Genomic DNA, 19021 nt, shown 5'->3' with positions numbered 1-19021 from the left:
CTCCCACCTAGCACTTTTATTTATTGTCCTTAAGTTGGACTTATGGGGAGCTCCTCATCAAGGTGGCTTATGCTTGTATTCATCTTGGAACTCCCACCAATGCTTGGTTCTCCATTGCACCCCAAGATTCTTCATGGATTGAGCCAAGTCTTGATGGAGTTTTTCACAAGCTTGGGACTCCCAAAGTTGGTCCTCTTCTTGTAATCCGGGATCCCACACTTTTTTTTCACACCCGTCTTGAGGTTGATCATCATTATTAGTCCATCCGGGTGGTGAACAAGATGAATTCTCTATGAAGTGCCCAACAATCCTCCTATACCCATCTATTTGAGCACTCTTCCCACCTTTGTATTCAACTCTTGAAGTATCAACCAAAATGAGCCTTGATTTGCAACGCCAACCACGAAACATCTTTCGCTTACGCTTCATCCCACAAAGCATCCTAAGTTGACCATCTGTTTCGAGCAAGCCATTCTCAAGTGGGATAATGAAGCTAATAGAAATGAATTTCACCCACTCAAGTGAAGGAGTAGATGGAAACATAGGCAAAGATGCTTCCAAAGATCTTGACAAAGCATAACCAACCCCCATTCTTCTATTTCTACGGACTTCCACCTCTTCACAAGATCTCTTAGTTCTTTCTCTATCCCATCCAAGCCTTTATATGGGATATGCCTTGGAAGGTGTGCACTTTCCTCCCTAGTATCAATTTCAATCATCTTGGAGGGGTTTTCTTCAACTCTATGTTCCCATGGAGGCTCCGCATCTCCCAAATCTTCTACCACTTCTTCCTTGTCTTCAACAATTAAAGCTTCCCCCAATTGTTCCAATACAAAGCAACTTCCTTCATTTCCCACCGAAGTTTCTAATCTCTCCTTCATGCTATGTTCTTCATTTGATTCTCCACATGTAGTCATGGGAGTTCCTTGAGTGTTCAAGCATTGGGAAGCTAATTGATTTGTTACCGCATCCAAGGCGGCCATGAAATTTTGCACATCCCTTTTCATCTCTTCTTGCCCTTGAACAAGAACACCAAGGGTTTCATCCATTAGAGATTGGGGTGGGTGAAAGGGTTCATCATTTGGGGGAAAGGGTTCATAATAGGAAGGTGGTTCTTCTTGATAGAGTTGTGGTGGTTCAATGTTTTTCATTCTTTCCACTTGTTGCACAACACACTCCATGGTTGCTTGAAATTGATCCAATGCTTCCTTGAGACGATCCCTTGACTCTTGTTCCTCTTGGATATCATGATAGGGATCATATGGCTCTTGGATCGATGGACATAAGTATTCTTCCATGTGAGGTTGTGGTGGAAGGTAGAATTCATCTTGTGGTTAAAAATTTTGGAGAAATGGTTCATTATAGGAAGGTGGTTCTTCTTGGTAAGGTGGTGGTGTGTATTGAGGTGGTTCTTGGGAGTAGTAATCTTGGAATTGTGGTTCCATGTATGGCTCATATGGTTCAAAAGGAGGTTGGTATGGTGGGTAAGGATCATGGTCATATGGAGGTGTTTGTTGAAAATAGGCTTGTGAGTGTGGTTGAGGTTCATGTTAAGGGTATGGATCATAGGCATATGGTGGTGGTTCTTAAAAGTCACAAGGAGATTCACCATAGCCATTGGATTAATATGCATCATAGAATGTCTCTTCTTCATAGTGCATTGGTGGGGGTTGTTGTCATGAGGATTGATCATATGCATATGGCTCCTCCCACCTTTGATTGTCCCATCCTTGATAGACATTCTCATTGAAGTTCTCATCACCTACAACATAGTGGTAATCACACTCATAGCCAAAGTGAGAATTCATGGTAGCAAGAGAAAATAAGAAACAAAAACTAATAAGAAATAATGAAACAAAATACTAAGACTAGCAAAAACTAGCAAGCAATCCAAAAATCAAGCTATTCACAATATTCACATATATACAATAGCCAATAACACAACACCATTGCAAATCCCCGGCAACGGTGCCATTTTGATGATTGGATTTTTGATGGTATAGAATTTCACAAATGAATTCTCGTTCTAAAGTATAGTTTCCAAACCAATAAAAAAATCCTTTCATACAAAAGATTGTTTGTCACAAGTAACAAACCCCTAATTTTATAAATCGAAGTATTCAAACCTCGAGTCGTTCTCCCTAGGAATTACAATAAAGTGTCTTGTTATTGGTTAGAAATGTGTTTTGGAGTTTTGGATAAGAAGCATGAAAAGTAAATGGCAATGAAAATAAACTAACAACTATAAAAGGCTCTTGGCAAGGTATGAAAATTAGAAGTCCTATCCTAGTTATCCTTCTCAATTGTGATGAGAATTGTTCATTGCTACCACTTAGTTAACCCTTACTAAATAAAGGAAAGTCAAGTGGATGAATTTACTTGAGCTACAAGTCCTAGCCAACTCCCAAGGAAAGACTAGCTTTAGTGCACTCCAAACCAATTAGCAATCTCTCCAATTACCAATCAACGAAGGAATTAGATAACTCAAGTGTCACTAATTACTCTACCTAGGCCAAGAGGAACAAAATCTACACTAAAACTAAAAGAGACATTTCAACAAACACATAAAGTGCAATAGAAGTAATCATTATTAAATGCAAGAATTAAAGGAATCTACAACTACAAAAATAAGAGATCAATAATAGAAAAGCAAAGAAGACACATTTAGTATGAATTACCTCTTATTGAATTGGAAGAATGTAGAAGGAACAATATTAGATCTACAACAAAATTAGAAACTACTTCTATAACTAAACTATGACTAATGGTAATTAACTTGTAAAGTATGAAAGTATGTTCATTCCCCCTTCAATCCTCGGCTTAAATAGCATCAGAAATGAGTTGGATTGGGCCTACAAGGCTTCTAAAATCGCTGGCCACGTTTTGCTTTAAGTGAACCAGGTGGCAGCAACGGCGCGTGCGCGTACTATGCGCGTGCGCGCCACCATACGTGTAGCAACTATGGCAAATCTTATATCGTTTTGAAGCCCCGGATGTTAGCTTTCTAACCCAACTGGAATCGCATCATTTGGACCTCTGTAGCTCAAGTTATGGTCGTTTAAGTGCGAAGAGGTTGGCTTGACAGCTTTCCGGTTCTTTCATTTCTTCATGAGTTCTCCAACTTTTCATGCTTTCTTTCTTTATTCCCTCGATCCAATCTTTGCCTCCTAAACCTTAAATCACTTAATAAACATATCAAGGCATCTAATGGAATCAATGTGAATTAAATTTAGCTTTTTTAAGGCCTAAAAAGCATATTTTCACTCTTAAGCACAATTAAAGGAGAATATACAAAACCATGCTATTTCATTGAATAAGTGTGGACAAAAGGTGATAAAATACCTTAAATGAAGCATAAGATAAACCCTACAAATGGGGTTTACCAGGCATGGAGAGGGACCAGTGTTGCGAGTTTCCGGAACCAAAGAAAACCCAGGTCGCCGATTCTGGGGCTGCGTCTACTATGAGGTGAGTTGATGAACAGTTATTCTCAGATGATCCCAAAGTTTTATTTCTGGGTACTGAGGATGGGGGGCTGATGTAGGTTAATGATGAATAAATGTCAGTTTTTTCGTTGGGCAGATCCAGAAGTTGGAAGCGAAGATCCGCATGTTGCAAGGTTGAAGAGGAAAGTTGTAGCCCTGAAGGCAGACGTGAAGGCATATGAGTAGAAGTTGAAGGTTGCTTGTGTGTTCGGCATGGTTGGCTGGGTTGGTTGTGTATGTTGCTGGTTGCAGGTTTTGTCGAATTACAACTAGGGTTTATCATGTTTGGTGCCTCTAAAACTGGGTTAATGAAAGTTTGGTAGAAAATAGGGCAATTGTAGTTAGTTTGTACTTAGGCATTGAAGTCTATTTTATGTAATTTAAAATTTGCTGCTGTTGCTGGATAGTAATTTGGTATTGAAATTGGTTATTGAAGTTGAGTATATGTGTATGTAAGTGATTGTCTGTGTCTGTAATTTCTGAAAATTTTGGCAATGAAAGTGAAAGTGGTTGAAATGAAATTTGACTAAATATGTGTCTGTTTTACCAATGCATAACATGTAGCATAGAGTAGTTGCATTACATCAGAATGAAAGCAGAACATCAGATAAATCAAAACATAACCATGTGACTTCATTCATTAACAAACCAAGGGTAATAGTCTTAAAGCATTCATGAAACCAGATCACAGTTAGACTTACATCAAAACAGCAATAATTTTGTTCACTTCTACACAACATAAGGCATACATAGTCTGTAATAAGTTCCAATCAAAATGAAAGCTAACAACCATAGCAGTATCATGAAACTAGATCAACATTAACCAGCTAACAACTTAAATAGTTAGTAAATATTGTCAAAGCTTTTCCCATTCCTTTAGAGGCAGTTTTGCCATCAGCCTCAACTTTCTTGGTGAAACATGCAGTGCAATGTTGTGAGTGAAGGAGACCTTGATCATAATTGGTTGGCTTGAGCTGGATGCACCCTTGTCCTTAGTTCCTGGTGGTGGTTAGGTTGAGCTTTTGATGGGCTTCTTGTTGGGCCTTTGCTGGGGAGTAGCTGCTGGTGTTGTCTTGGGCCTAGTTGCATGTGTTATGGGCTTGGGGATGGGCTAAGAATGGGATGACTTGGACCTGGTTATGGGAGTTGAGCTGGTGGCTAGTTGGGTCTGTGATGATGAATTTTCTTGACCTCTGGACCTCTTCCTCCCTCTAGTAGCAGATTGCATAGCAGGTTTCGAATCGGAGCTCTTCATTCCTCTAGTAGCTATCTTGGCAGCAGTTTGTTTAGTAGGTTGGGCCTGCAATATATCAACAAAGAGACACATAAACAGTAACATACATATGAAAAATAATGTAATAAACCCTAACAAAACATCAAAAGAACTGAACTTACAGGGAGGGGTGGATTGTTGCACCTTCCTCTCTTGTGACCTGATGTACCACACTTTGAACACCTCTGTATCTGCCCCCTCCTAGACAAGTGTGTATGGCATGTAGCCTTTGATTCATCAGGTCCTCTTTTTCTCTTCTTCACTGGTCTGTGACTAGGCTTCCGATAAGGTGGTGGCATGACATCGTCGAAATTAGTGTGCTCCCACAGATCTGGGCCATTGAGAGGGTTGATTGAGAGTTCATAACACTTGACATAGGCATCTCTCTTGTAGCAGTCATCCACATAGGATTCCAATTCAAGACCCTTGAAGTTAATGCAGCTGATTGCATGTGTGCAAGGAATTCCACTTAGCTGCCATTTCTTACATGAACACTCACGAAGTGATAAATCAACAGTATATTTGCTCAACCCATTGACTACTTCATAAGTTTGTGCAGCAGACCAGTAAGGCCTCCACTCACCTACTGCCCTTCTTCTTCTCTCTAGCTTCTTCCTAATTCGAGGTAAAATTGTTCCATTGAACCTTTGAATTCGTTCTCTATTAACAGCCCATCTACTCATTAGGTACACCCTAATTTCTTCTAGCATAGTAATTATTGGCTTCTCCCTAGAATCTACTATTGTCCCATTAAAGCTTTCACACATATTGTTTACAAGGGTATCACATTTAGAATGGAAGCTAAACCTGGATCTGCTCCAGAATCTTGGAGGAATTGAGTTCAGATGCCTGTGGACCTCTACATTAACCCCTCGGATTACTTCCATTTCTCTCCCCAGTCCTTCCAGTGTGTAGCTTTTGCACATCTCCACATCAATTACTTTAATTGCAGTCCAGGGAACTTCTTTCTGAAGTTGTTGTAGAGATGTCGAACGCAGAACCTGTGATCTACACCTGGGATCACCTCATCAAAAGCTGGCAGTAACCCCTAGCGAAACCAGGTAAGCATGCATAATATTAAGTTCATATTAAGTTAAATGAGGAAGCTAATATTAAGTTCATTTTTACCTTCTGCTGATCCGACATGAAGGTTGCCCTGCCAATTGTCTCAGACCCGAAATCATCAATTAGTAGCTTCACGAACCAGGTCCAGCTATCCTTCGTCTCTGACTCCACGACGGCATAGGCGATAGGGAGCATTTGATCATTCGGTCCCACCCTATAGCAGTCAATAGCTGCCCCCTTGAGGTGTTTTCAGAAAGCAGCCATCTAATCCAATGAACTTCCTACATTGCAGAAAGCTTTTTTTTTGCAAGCATCTAGGCATACATAAAGTCTTTGAAATATGCAATAGTTGTTCAAAGATGAGTGTTGCTGCTCATGCTCGAAGTCAGGGGACCTATGTACCTTCAGAGTCACTGAGGATCCTGGATTAGAACGGAGCAACTCATAGCAATAATCACCAATCCTCTTGTACTGCTTCCTATACTCTTCCTGTATGTCATCCAACCCCGCTTGCCTTGATTTAGCTGCCATTGAGGTTGTAACTGTCAGGTTTCACTTCCTTTGTGCCTTGTTCACCAATTCCGTTATCTTAACCCTCGGATTATGTTCCACCTTCTTCTTAAAGGCCCTACTCAGCCATGAAGTATGCATTATTCCAACCCTATGAGACTGGCCACAAGTATGCTTAAGGTTCATGGAACAAAGTTGCCAAGTTACTTCATTTTTCATCTTAGCAGCATATAACCAAAAATTACAATCAGGCTAACAAACAGCCCTCACTCTAACCAAATCAAGCTTCGCATACCTCAGTCTTCTTCTCGTTTGTACTGCATACGACGTCACAATGTCTTTAAACTCCTCTCTTGAAGCAAAAATTGTTCCCACCTCCCACTTGTAACTATTCATGTCTTTACAGTCCTTATGAATTGGATAACTCATTGGCTCATTCTTATCTTCCCCTTCTCCTTCCTCATCATCTGAACCAACACCAACCTCATACTCCAAGTCCACCTCATCGCTATTGAAGCCTTCCTCATCACTAAAATAGCCATTCATAACCCCTTTGCCTTTATCAACCCTCTTACTACTCTTGGCAGTTGCATCTTCCTCAAACCCACTCTCATCATCGTATTCATCGTCACTATCTGTAAAATGAATGTCGTCTGCACTATCACCCTCAAGATCGGACGGAATAAACTCTTCATCATCGCTGTCATCATTGCTATTTGACTCAGCCCGTTCATTTTCAGCGGCCACATCTGTATCTATGTGATCTCCTTCATTGCCTTGTTGCACATCATCATTTTTCCTCTCTTGAACTTTTTCACCCTCATAAACTACCAACTCATTATCCGGATTCTGCTGTGTTTGGTCTCCAACATTAATAAGCCCAGCTTCAGAAAATTCTTCTGCATCCTCAACTACATGCACCACAAATACCTCAACATGACCCCTCAAGTTCGCTATTTTGCACATGTTAAGTGCATCTCTATCAGTAGCAAATAATTTCAGGGCCTTCTCTAACCATTGACTAGCTGGATTCTTATACCACAGAGCTGCAATGTTCTCTCTGGTGTATTCGAACTGCCCTAGCTCTGCATATGCCTCAAATATAGACCAACAATCAATATCAACATCTTCAATGACTGTCTTTTCTCCCCCTAGATACTGCAACGTCCCTTCTTCATAACCAAATCGCCCCCCATGGTACACAGTCAGAGTAAAGCTTCCCATTGCTTAAAGACACAAAAAAAAACCAATTCAAACCCTCTCAATGCTAACTCGAAACAACACCATAAAAAATGCGGCATATGTACCTCAATGTCGACGACAATGCCAGACTGACCAGCTTCCTCACCGTAGCTTCTAACCTCCAAATGCAGTTCAGATACTCCTCCGACGAAGATACACCACACCTAGGGCATCATTGAACATGAAACATCACCCTCGACTGTGTGTAACAAATGAGAATGTAAATGATCTTCGCGGGAATGAAAAACGAAGGGTTATGGACCATCAGGGGTAATTGTGTCCAAAAAATTTTGTAATTGGGAGGAAGGATGATTTTAATGTGTTTGTAAAGGTTTAGGATGATTTTAATAAAAAAAACCTTTGGGACGAAATTGATTTCAAGCCCAGACCCTGGAGACGGAAAAAGTACTTATCTTTAAAAATAATAAATATTTATGACTTCCTAGTATTTCTTTATTTAACCACTTGTAAAGCTAAGCGAAAAAAAAAATCGCTTGTAGAGCAATGGAATCACTAGTTGTAAATATTGTTTTATATCATCTTGTTTTATCCATATATATTATTTGTCGCATGTATTTTATATATATAATGGTTAATATTGTTAAGAATAATAATAACATTCTATTAATTTAATTAGTAAATATATCTGAAAATTGACATATTTTTAATTGTTTATTTACTTATTTAACTATTTTTATTGATCTTTAAATATTTTTAATAGTATTTTTGATATTTTAGTTTTCACACTTGTAGATACATTAAAATAACTAAAAAAGACGAACAACGAATAATTCTATGACTATAAGGAGAGTCTCATTATGTAAAGCATATGTAGTGGGAATGACTCTTGGGTTGAAATTAAGTTGAAAATTTTCTTCTTATTTTTTTTTGTGATTAAGTGAAAGAAAAAAATTATTTAAATTTAATTTTTGTATAAATTTTATGAAATTAATTTATTTAATTGAGAATTTATTTCTTATCCATTGTTATTGTGGAAAATCAAAATTTAACATTTAATATCATTTAAAGAATTATAAAAAATAATTAAATTTTCATCATAAACAAATAGAAGTAAATATTATTAGCAAAAAGGAAAAGAAAAGAAGCAAATTTTATTTAGATGTCTTTTAGGTGGTATTATTTAGAAGGAAAATTGAGCCTAAGAAACATAAACTAAAAAATTAAGACTAAATATTAGTTTCTGTATTATGTTTGGTGTAAAGTGTAAATGATTGAGTTATGTCTTAATATCCTATTTGGTTTAAGATAAATATGGAGATAAAATAAGAATATTTACTAAAAAACTATTAGTTATTAAAAAAAATATTGTTAAAGTTTTAGTATCTATTCCTAGAAATTTTAGTCTTTTGTGTTTCTATTTTTTAGAGGTACTGGAAGGATTGAAATTTTATTCCAAGATTGAAATTTTAGTTCTAGTATCTGGCCGCTAAACATAATACTGAGTCTTAATATTTCAATTTTAGTTGCGCTTTACGCATGCAACAACTCATTCGTCAACAACAAACCCTTAAATCCAATATGCGACGAAATAGTCATTGGCCTGTTGGATTAAGAAATACCATAGAAAATCAAATAATAAAGTTGATAAAGATGAAACTTACTTCCTTTCATTTTAACATAGATTTCATTATAATTTTATTGCTTTAATTTTAATATGAATTTTATTTTGTATTTTTTATTTGATTAAAAAAAATTATTGTAGATAAAGTTAGATAAAAAAAACTTTAGGGTGCAACGTGGTTAGAATTTGCAGATAAAATAAAGTTGAATTTTAAAAATAATTTAAATACATGAATAGAACTAAAATTTAAAATAAAATCTAAATTTTTTCTTACCCAATACATTGCTAGTCCTACCATTATTATTTAGAGCTTAATTTAGAATTGTAATTATTGTTAGTTATTTTTAGGAATTTATGATACTATTAATTAATTATGTAGATATTTATTTATAAAAATGTATTTAAAAAAGCCTGAAAAAAACTTAGTCTCTGTTAAAAATATTTTTTGGTAAACCTCCACTAGAACTTTATATTACTATGAAATTGTTATTAAACAAAAAAAGTGTTGAACAAAACTTTCAAAACTCTGGAATAAAAATTTCAATTTTTTTGTTTGGTAATTCAGTATTCAAATTTTTACATAAGATCACCCAAATGTGTTCTTTTGTTTGTTTTTCAATGGCCGAAGACTAAAATCCTAATAAAAACATAAGGACACAAATAGATTACACTTGCCTAACAAAACAAAAGTAAGCCCAATAGGCTAAACAAAGTAACTGGGCATCCCAACATGTAAAACACACTGTCCCAAAAATTTTACCGTGCCTCCGTTACCGTCACCGTCACGGCGTCACCATCAGGCACTTCTTCGTATTTTTTTCGCTGTCTGACATCTCTATTCGTTCTATCTTGTCCGTTAGCTGAAAATAGGAATGCACATGATCTGGTCCGTCTCGATCCCAAATACTTTAGGAGTTAATTTAGTGTAATTTTATCGGATTTAGGACCAAGTAAGGATCTCAAAAATAGAGTCGGTTATTATTTCGGATCGGACCCGAGTTATGGCTCGGATCACCCGAAGTCGGTCTGGTGACTCGGTCATCATATACAATTAATATTTTGTATTATTAGTGATGGATCATGACTATTCTTATGTGAAATTTAAATATTGTAAACCTTAATATTTTGTGTTATCAGTCATTACAAGATTATAAGTTAATGTTTTATGTTTAGAATGCATAAGACTTTAGACTAATGCATAATATTGTATTATTTATATTGATTTAAATATTTGGTATTATTAGACAATATTAGTATTGATTGTGGTTATGCTTTAATTTTGAAGAAGGGTTGGTTCTTTTTATATTTTTCTAAGTAAATTTTACCATGTTAAATAATGGTTGGAGTCTTGGAAATTTGGATATTTTTACATGTTAGCTTACAAGAAAGTATCAACGTAATGTAATGTTAACGGCCCGATTTTTACTCCGGTATAATTGTGACCCGAAAGTGTATTGGTTTCATCAGATTTAGGGCCGGATTCGGGTTTAATAAATAGACCCGGTGTATATTTCGGATCGGATCTAAGTCACATCAAACCCGGTTTCACCCGACCCATGTGCATCCCTAGCTAAAAACATAGTTATCAGGTCCGGCTCGACCTAGTCAGTTCGACCAAAAATTTTATTATTTAGCCGAACCGAACCACTTATTAAACCGTCCATATAACAAACCCGGCAAAATCTGGTTTGACCCGACGGATTTTATGCGAACACATGACCCGGCCGGTTAATCCAACCCGGTGCGGGTCAGGTTTATTATTTATTTTTATTTTATTTTATTTTTTTTTTCTGAAACCCCCAGCCAGCCTCGTCTCTCTGCTCTCTCGAGCTTGGCGTCGGCAGCCCCTCAACCTCACCTCGTCACTCTCTCGTCTCTCCCCTCACCTCGTCGCTCTCTCGGTGTCTCACCGTGCCCCTGCGTTCGCTTCGTCGGAACCAGTGAAGCAGCATCTTCTCCCTCGGGTGGTGGTGGTGGTCGTCTTCTCAACCAGGTGAGCTCCAGTTTTCGACCCTCTTCTTTCTCTAGTTCAATGTTGATTTCAGTGAATCTGGTGGTTGTTGAATGTGATTGTTGCTGTTTTATTTAGTTTTTAGAGTTGTTATTGCTGTTCTTTCTCTGGTTCAATGTTAATTTCGGTGAACCTGAGCAAATTTTAGAGTTGTTGCTGTTAACCTGAGCAAGTTTATGTGATGTGTTGGTGACTACTTCATTGTCTACTTTATAGGATAGTAAGTAATGAAACACATTTTCCGCCTTGTCTTAGGGACTAGTCACCTGAGCCTTGTTACCATGTTCCACCTCAGCATCAGTGTAATGGGAACCCCAAAGAACATTTTGCTACTTCTTTCCCACATGTTTGAATGCAAGGATTATTACCGTAGAGTGAAGCTGGTTGATGGTGTAGTTCATTAATTCTTAATTTCTTATCTAGGTTGTAGTTTCATTTTCTTTTCTTCTTTTGTAATATTGTAGGTGTATATTCATTTACCTTTTTTTTGGTATTTCAATTGAGAATTGTACATTTTATATATTTTAATTTTTATGTTTGGTTTAAGAATTATAAACCATTAAACCAATAATGTCTCTTAAGGTTAAAGTTAAGCTATGATATTTAGTTAATTTTGTGATTATTATTTTATCTAAATTTTAAGACATTATTTTAATTTTTTAGTTATGACCGGGTTACCGGGTGAATCAGTGATCCACTGGTTGAACCAGTGATCCGGTGACCCGGTCATATGACCGGGTTGATTACCGGTTCGGTTCTGATGGAACCTTCTCTCTTAGTCGGTCATTGCCTTTCGTTGTTACTTCGTGGCAGGTAGGTCTTCTCCTTTTCTCCATTTTATAGTATTTATTTATTTGTGTATTCTAGCATGAGTTTTGCGCTGTTCCTTCTTGTGATTACTGGTTCTGAAATTTCTGATTTCATATTCTAGTTACTTTTGGTGTCTTCGTTACAATGTTCATAACCTTTGTGATGTTATATTATATCTTATCTTCTGTTAATGGCTTCAGGTGCAAGTTTTCAGGCCCAATTTGAATTCCTATCACTATGAATATTGATTTTTTCAAGCGTGACATTGATGAACTAATTGGTGAATTCACTCAGGTATTGTTAAAATATTTGACCTGTGTTTACTTCCTGTGTTGGTTTTGTTTGTAAGTTCAAGGTGCTTGCAAATTGCAATCTTTAGGGTTTTTTTTTAATTATATTTTGTTAGCCATAATTTTTACTCTGGAATTCGCAGAATGAGTCAACTACTTTGGCTGATATGAAGAGAGTATGGCTTTCTAAGAAGTTCTCCTACATTTATGAATCTAGTCCTGCTAGCAACCTTGCCTTCTTCATGCAATCTCTGTATGCTCAATGTATAAGTAAGTGTTTTAGATTCCATGGTAACTGTTTTAAACAGAAATACAAGCTTGTTTGTTAAATTTGGAATTTTCAATCAATGTTGTTGGTGATTTGTGTTTTTAATGGTTTTATTTTGTGCCAAGACCTGATAGAAATTCCACAAGTAGAAGTCACAAATGTAAAATGGAAGAGATGCAAACTTAAACTAAAGTTTATATATCTATGAAAATCCCAATACTGTGTGATGATTATCACATTTTCAAGCGTAGAAAATTTCACTTTATTAGCTTTATGTCTTTATTTTAGTATACAAACTCTCTTTATGTTCCTATGCAGGTTACATGTGTGGTACTGCTTCTTTATCACAAAGATTGGGCGGCCTTTATTGCCTCTACTGTCTTTATGAGACTCAACCATTTAAACCTCCTTTCAAAGTCTATCTATCCCTTGGTATGTTAATTTCTAAGCTTAAATGATTATGATTAATGGATCTAATGTTATTTGATGCATTTTGAATCGTCAAAGACTTGGTATTTGTAGAACACGTTTAATATTTTCAATGATCTATTTGTGAATTGTACAATTCAAATTCCAGCCTTGTAGCTTCTTCTATACTTATCAAATTCTATTTTTTTATTAATGTAGTGAATTAGTGATTGAGAAAAGTTGATTTATCCAGAACTGCTTGATTGTGATTTTGTATTTATGCAATTGAGTTTAATGAGCTAAACTCGTTTTTGCAATTGTGCGTGTGTGTGATTTCGTAGGATTACAATTTGTCATTTAGTACTCATAATCATAATGTCATATAATACAGAATATTACACATGCTTTTGTTCTGGCATCTTGTGTACTTCCTCAAAAGGGAAAATTTTTGCATAATGCAGAACTTAGCTATTCAATATAGGGCACTTTTGTGGAGTTATGGTTTAAAGATAGATCAAAACTTTTTTTCATTTTTTATCATCATCACCTATATCATGGCCAATAACATGTTTGATTTGTGCTGATGAATTTTAGTGAGGTGTTATATGAAGTTGTCAACCTCTTCACTGTCTTTTTATTCTTTTGCACCATACTTGCATCATATAATCCATGTAAGTGAGCCCCTCTTGTGGGAACAGGCTCTACTGTTGTTTTATGTTGTTAACAGAATAGGCTCATGCATATGTCTTTTCTTATATGTTTTTTATCAGTGTTTATCTAATAAAGCACGAGCGTCATCAAATTGATCTATTACTGAAAACAGCCCCTTTTAATTTTTATTTGTTGTGTATTGTGCAACTTGGTGCTTCACACCTTTCTTAACCCCTCATTTTTTCTATTAATAATTGTTGACATTTAAAAAAAAAAAAATGCTTAAGTGTGTCCATGTACACAGGAGAGGTAAAGAAACTCAGAACCCTTGTGGTGGATGCAAAAGCAAACGATATTAAAGTGGTACCAACTTTGGTAAAAAGAATGTTGGGTAGAAACATGTTCCTTTTTGGTGCTGTTGACTTAACGGAGGATTCCGTCAGAGAGACAGTTAACGAACTACAACAATTGCAGAATGCTCGTATCAAACTTGCATATGAAAAGTAAACAAACCATATTACACTGATACTAAATTCATGATAGTGTGGCTATATAGCAACTCACTGTGTTGATGTTTTCCCATTCCTGACAGATTATTTCATAGCACACCAATTGACAACTATGTTCACATGGACCTTGTAAGTATCTAGGTGCTTTGTGACTCGCAAAAATTATCCAATGTCCTTCCTGTTTTACGATTAGATCAAATAGATCAAATAGTTATCCGCAAATTGTATAACATGCTTTTTGTACTAACTAATTCCTCCAGCTTGAGTTGAGGCTTTGAGCACAAGTAAAAGCATTCGAAAGTATTTAAAAGTTAACTTCCTTTTGACTTTTGACTTGCCAGGGCATGGAAGTTGACCTTGGAAAGCTGCAGAAAATGTCATCCGAATATGCCCAGGCCAAGAATGTAGCCATTGCAGGTATTTCTCCCTTTTCTTTCTGCATCATTGTATAGGTTGAAGGTTTTGAAAGTCCAGTGTTCATTTTTTTTCTTGACATCCTATCAGAGGAAAAGGCCTACAACCCAGGCCAGTGTATAATATAACTTGTATCAAGAAGAAAACATGGCTATTTCATTCTTAACCATTTTTTCCTTCTGTTTCTACATTCTCTTTGGCATGGTGATTTTTGTAACTTGTGTTATATTTATGTGATTTTGAATTTTTCTTTTTTCCTTCTGGTTTCTTCCCCTGATGAAGAAGCAAGTAATGTTTTAGATGTTACAAACATAAAGCACCTATCAGAAGATAAGGAACTCATAGGAGATGTTGTGAAAAAGATCACTGACGACTGGAACGAACAGAAAGAAAATTTTTATAAACAAACTGGATGCGGAGAGGATGAAATGGATGACCAGGAGCTGCAACAACTACTTCTGGACGACAACGAGGATAATGAAGATTGAACTATTGAAGGCAAACATTTGAGCTGGAGTTCCTGAATAATATGTGGAATTCATGCTTTACAGGGGAATTATGGCCTTATAGGCCCTTTTGTTTTTTCTTCCAATCTAATCCACTTTGGTATAACGATATGTTCTGTTCTTCCCTTGTTGCCTTGTTAGCTATTTATTGGAGGCAGAAGCTAAGCTGCAAAGGCACAGGAAAAGTTCACCATAATGTACATATATGTGTAAATATTAGCATGAGGATATGTCAAAATTTCTCAACTTTGATAGCCAAAAAGGAAAATATGAAGTGTGTTTACCTTTAAATATTTCAGTTAAAAAAAAATAGACATAAATATTTCAGTAAATTCAGATCACAAGTTCTTTTTACCGACTGGATCTAATGGTTAATATTTAATAAAACATTGTAGTTTTGTCGCTTAAACTTGATCATCACCATAGGGCTTGGTGTTGCAGGTAAAATTATTTTTAAAAAATTAAAATTGTAGAAACTTATAAAATGACAAGGGGTTTTAACCGAGTTTGTTGTCAAAGCCAAATTAGAAATTACGTATTAGAATGTACCTTTTTGTTTTTTAACATTTGGCAGAATTTAACAAATAATGATTATATAATAATGACTAATAAATTTTAAAATAATGTTGCTATGTTTATGTATCAAGAATATTTTCTTTTTATATATATATATGAATTATAAGAAATATATTGAAAAATCAGTCTTTTTTAATGTCAATTCTAATGTGCTATTGTTGTGAATATCACTAAAGTAGATAAACATGTTTGTTAATCAATGCTTTGTGGAACTATGAAAAATATGTCCTAAGATAAGAACAGACAAAATAAATAGATTGATTTATTCTGATAAAAAAATGTTTATGACCTAATATGTGCTTTCTAATTAAGCATTTGATTTGACCAATGCAAGACACAATAGATTCTGTTTGTTTTAACTGGTACAAACATAAACCTCTAAAATGATAAGTATGGTATCATTTAATAAATTTTGATAAAAACGATTCTCTTCGTTCTTAAACTACTTCATTTTTGGTCCTTTGGATTCATTTTCGTTTCTACTACTTCACGCTTCAACTACTTTCGGTTCCTATAATGTACTACAGTCTCTTTCATCTGTACCCTTTTTGCTATCGATGAAAGGTTTTGGCGAAAATAACATTGTCTTTCGGCTTTTGAATATGTTTTCATTCTTAGAATGTGAAGTTTTTTTTTTTTTTTCATTTTCTATTACTGAGAATCACTTTAATTGGAGACTAATAACCAGCTATTCATTGTTTTCATTAAATGAAATATTCAAGTTCCAGAGCAACAGCATGAGACAAAAGGCAAGATATATGGTATTGATGTCCCAATGGATGATCAAGAAGACCCATGGCTTAGGTTCGTGACTTTCATTGTACTTTAAGGGTACTCGCTTAAGGTATACCTAAATGGTGGAGCCTATATCATAACTTGAGGTTAAAAAGTTGCATGCTTGGACATACCAAGTTATACATATAATAATATTATGTTATATTATAGTAATGATTTCAAACCTTCAATCCGTGCAAAGTAGTATTCCTTCAGAAACCGATATAGTCACTCGTGATTTTTGGTCAGCAAAATTTTTTCAGAAACCACTAGCAGTTTCTATATCTATACAAAAGTTGTAATTTTGCCTACTATATTAAAAAGTTTCAATCTGATAAATTTGGTTTCTAAACAATTTATTTAAGTAACTTGCCCTATATAAAAAAATTATATTTTGTAAATTATGAATTATAAATTTTAGAATGTATTTAATGTTAATTTAAATTTTTGAAGTGTATTGTTTTGAGCTTTAATTCATAAAATAGGTTTTTCAAATAGACTCATGGGATAATCAAACATTAAACAAATAAAAAAAAACTATGAGAAATAACAGGTCTAGACTTGGGATATCTATTTATAATATGGGAGAGGCTCGTCAAAACAAAAGCTCGGCTAAGCTCAGCCCATTTTCACCCCTTACATATAGCGATTACAATTTTTCTATTGGACTCAGAGTTAAACCCCAACGTCTTGCATCAATTATGTTCTTAAGATTGGCAAAAGTGTCCAACTTAGTCTTGAACCCATTTTCCGTTAATAGCATGCTGACGTGGCTTGATGATGTGAATCATTAGTAACACGTGTTTCATAGTTTAGCCATGTATAATGATATGATATGGGTCGATCAGTGACACGTGGTATGCTTACGTGGACGAGCGTGCTACATATCACAATACTATTTGGCTGTGTCATCTTGTGCCACATGTCGGAAAATATCCACTGTCATGCATTATGTCATCATTATAAATGCACCATATTGATCCCTGACTTTGCATTAAGTGACTCATTTTAGTTCCTAAAATTGAATGTCCTACACCAAATTAGTCTCTTTATAAGTTTTTTTTTTATTTTTTTAATTCAAAATTCTTAATGTCTTTGGATGCACTAATTTAAATTCTATTTTTTCACATGTCGTTTAAATACAAGTATTTTTATAAAATATTTTCAAAATTTTAGTTTTAATTATATAATTTTTTCTACAATAATTTAATATTGATAAATTTTGTAATATATAAGTATGTTATTTAAAAAAAATTACATAATTGATTAACCACATTTTTTTATTTTCGTAAAAAAATACACGTATTTTTAACTAAAAATCTAGAATTAAAATACACATTTTTTTAGGTCTCTATGAAATACAGGTCTTTGAGAGTTATAAAATATGTTTTTTAAATTAATCATATAATTCTTTTATTAAATAACATAATCATTGTTACAAGGCATACTTTAAATTAGTTGTGTGTAAATGGACTAAATGAAAGAAATCAAAGATAGCAGTAAGAGTGCTTGAAGTGCCTTTACGTCAGCTTTAAGATGGTAATTGGATGTATCTCTAAGGAATTCTGATGCCTAAATCAGTGAGAGTTTAAGTTGATTTATGTAAGAATTGGGTTGAAAAATATTTGAATTTGCTGAAATATTTATAAGAAAAATGATAACTTAGTCATCTGAATTAATGATCTTATCTGAAGTGAGCGTGTGGTTTCTTTTCTTATTGCATAGAAAGTTATTTCACGTTGGGTAGTTATCAGTATTAAATTATTATGAAAAAATTATATAATTAAAACTAAAATCTTAAAAATATTTATCAAAAGTATTTGTATTTAAAAAATATGTAAAAAAATATAATTAAAAGTAGCGCATTAAAAAATAATGAGAATTTTGAATTCATAACAAAAAGAAGAAAAAAATTAGTAAAGGAATTAATTTTGTGCATGACATTCAATTTTAGAGACTAAAATAAGTTATTTAATGCAAATTCAGAGACCAATTTAGTGCATTTACAATAATGACATAATGAATGACATGTGGATGCATAATGTTACAACACAAGCTGACATATGGCCAAATAGTATTGTGACACATGACACAATCATCTATGTCAGTATGTCACGTGTCACTGATCAATCTGTCATCATATCATTACACATGGTCAAACTATGAAGTTACACGTGTTACTAATAATTTAGGTCATCAAACTACATCAGCACACCATTAACAGAAAATAGATTAGAAACTAATGTGATGTATTTTTAACAATTTCAATAATATAATTAGTATAATTAAAATCTCAAAAATAATTTTAATATATAACATAAATCTCAAAAATTATTTTAAAACTTAACTTGTTCAATATTTTAACATTTTGCATACCATGAAACTGTTCCTTAGTATAATTATTATTATCCATAGTGATTACAATTTATTTTTCTATTGGACTCACCAAAGTATTTTAATATTTTGCATACAATGAAACTGTTTAATATGGGTGGGTAAGTAAAACAGCTTCAACTAGATCCAGAACGCTATTTATTTTGTCTAAAGAAATTGTCACCATCAACAAACTCAATAATAATTAACTTATTAATATTTATTTAATATTTCTTTATATCCCATAGGACTCAAAAGTTATGCATTCTAATTA

At 34.5% G+C, this 19021-nt stretch overlaps 2 protein-coding genes across 3 annotated transcripts; one reads left to right on the top strand and one right to left on the bottom strand.

Annotated features, from left to right (window-relative positions):
• Positions 1-4596: 4596 nt before the first annotated feature.
• LOC107473412 (uncharacterized) lies at positions 4597-6354 on the bottom strand. The gene is made up of 4 exons (XM_016092975.1): positions 6148-6354; positions 5887-6060; positions 4881-5726; positions 4597-4785 (listed from the first exon to the last, which is right to left on the bottom strand). The coding sequence occupies exons 1-4, from the start codon at positions 6352-6354 to the stop codon at positions 4597-4599; spliced, it is 1416 nt and encodes a 471-aa protein (XP_015948461.1).
• A 4606-nt stretch (positions 6355-10960) lies between these two features.
• LOC107473381 (uncharacterized) lies at positions 10961-15433 on the top strand. 2 transcript variants are annotated; one of them, XM_052256940.1, is made up of 9 exons: positions 10961-11150; positions 11832-11981; positions 12179-12272; positions 12412-12538; positions 12855-12968; positions 13900-14098; positions 14188-14233; positions 14446-14521; positions 14801-15433. In XM_052256940.1, the coding sequence occupies exons 3-9, from the start codon at positions 12216-12218 to the stop codon at positions 15004-15006; spliced, it is 825 nt and encodes a 274-aa protein (XP_052112900.1). In that variant the 5' UTR covers positions 10961-11150; positions 11832-11981; positions 12179-12215; the 3' UTR covers positions 15007-15433. The 2 variants fall into 2 exon arrangements, with proteins under 2 accessions (XP_052112900.1, XP_015948426.1); XM_016092940.3 differs by lacking the exon at positions 11832-11981.
• Positions 15434-19021: the final 3588 nt, after the last annotated feature.

The sequence above is a fragment of the Arachis duranensis genome, chromosome 2 (genome assembly GCF_000817695.3).
Source record: "Arachis duranensis cultivar V14167 chromosome 2, aradu.V14167.gnm2.J7QH, whole genome shotgun sequence".
Classification (NCBI taxonomy): Eukaryota; Viridiplantae; Streptophyta; class Magnoliopsida; order Fabales; family Fabaceae; genus Arachis; species Arachis duranensis.
This window is presented reverse-complemented; position numbering and strand designations above follow the sequence as displayed.

Coding starts and splice junctions, on each gene's coding strand:
- LOC107473412 (XM_016092975.1), bottom strand. CDS start 6,354: ATGGCAGCTAAATCAAGGCAAGCGGGGTTGGATGACATACAGGAAGAG. Junction 5,727..5,886: donor TCATGTCGGATCAGCAGAAG/GTAAAAATGAAC, acceptor CAACAACTTCAG/AAAGAAGTTCCCTGGACTGC. Junction 4,786..4,880: donor GCAACAATCCACCCCTCCCT/GTAAGTTCAGTT, acceptor GATATATTGCAG/GCCCAACCTACTAAACAAAC.
- LOC107473381 (XM_016092940.3), top strand. CDS start 12,216: ATGAATATTGATTTTTTCAAGCGTGACATTGATGAACTAATTGGTGAA. Junction 12,539..12,854: donor TCTGTATGCTCAATGTATAA/GTAAGTGTTTTA, acceptor GTTCCTATGCAG/GTTACATGTGTGGTACTGCT. Junction 14,099..14,187: donor ATCAAACTTGCATATGAAAA/GTAAACAAACCA, acceptor CATTCCTGACAG/ATTATTTCATAGCACACCAA.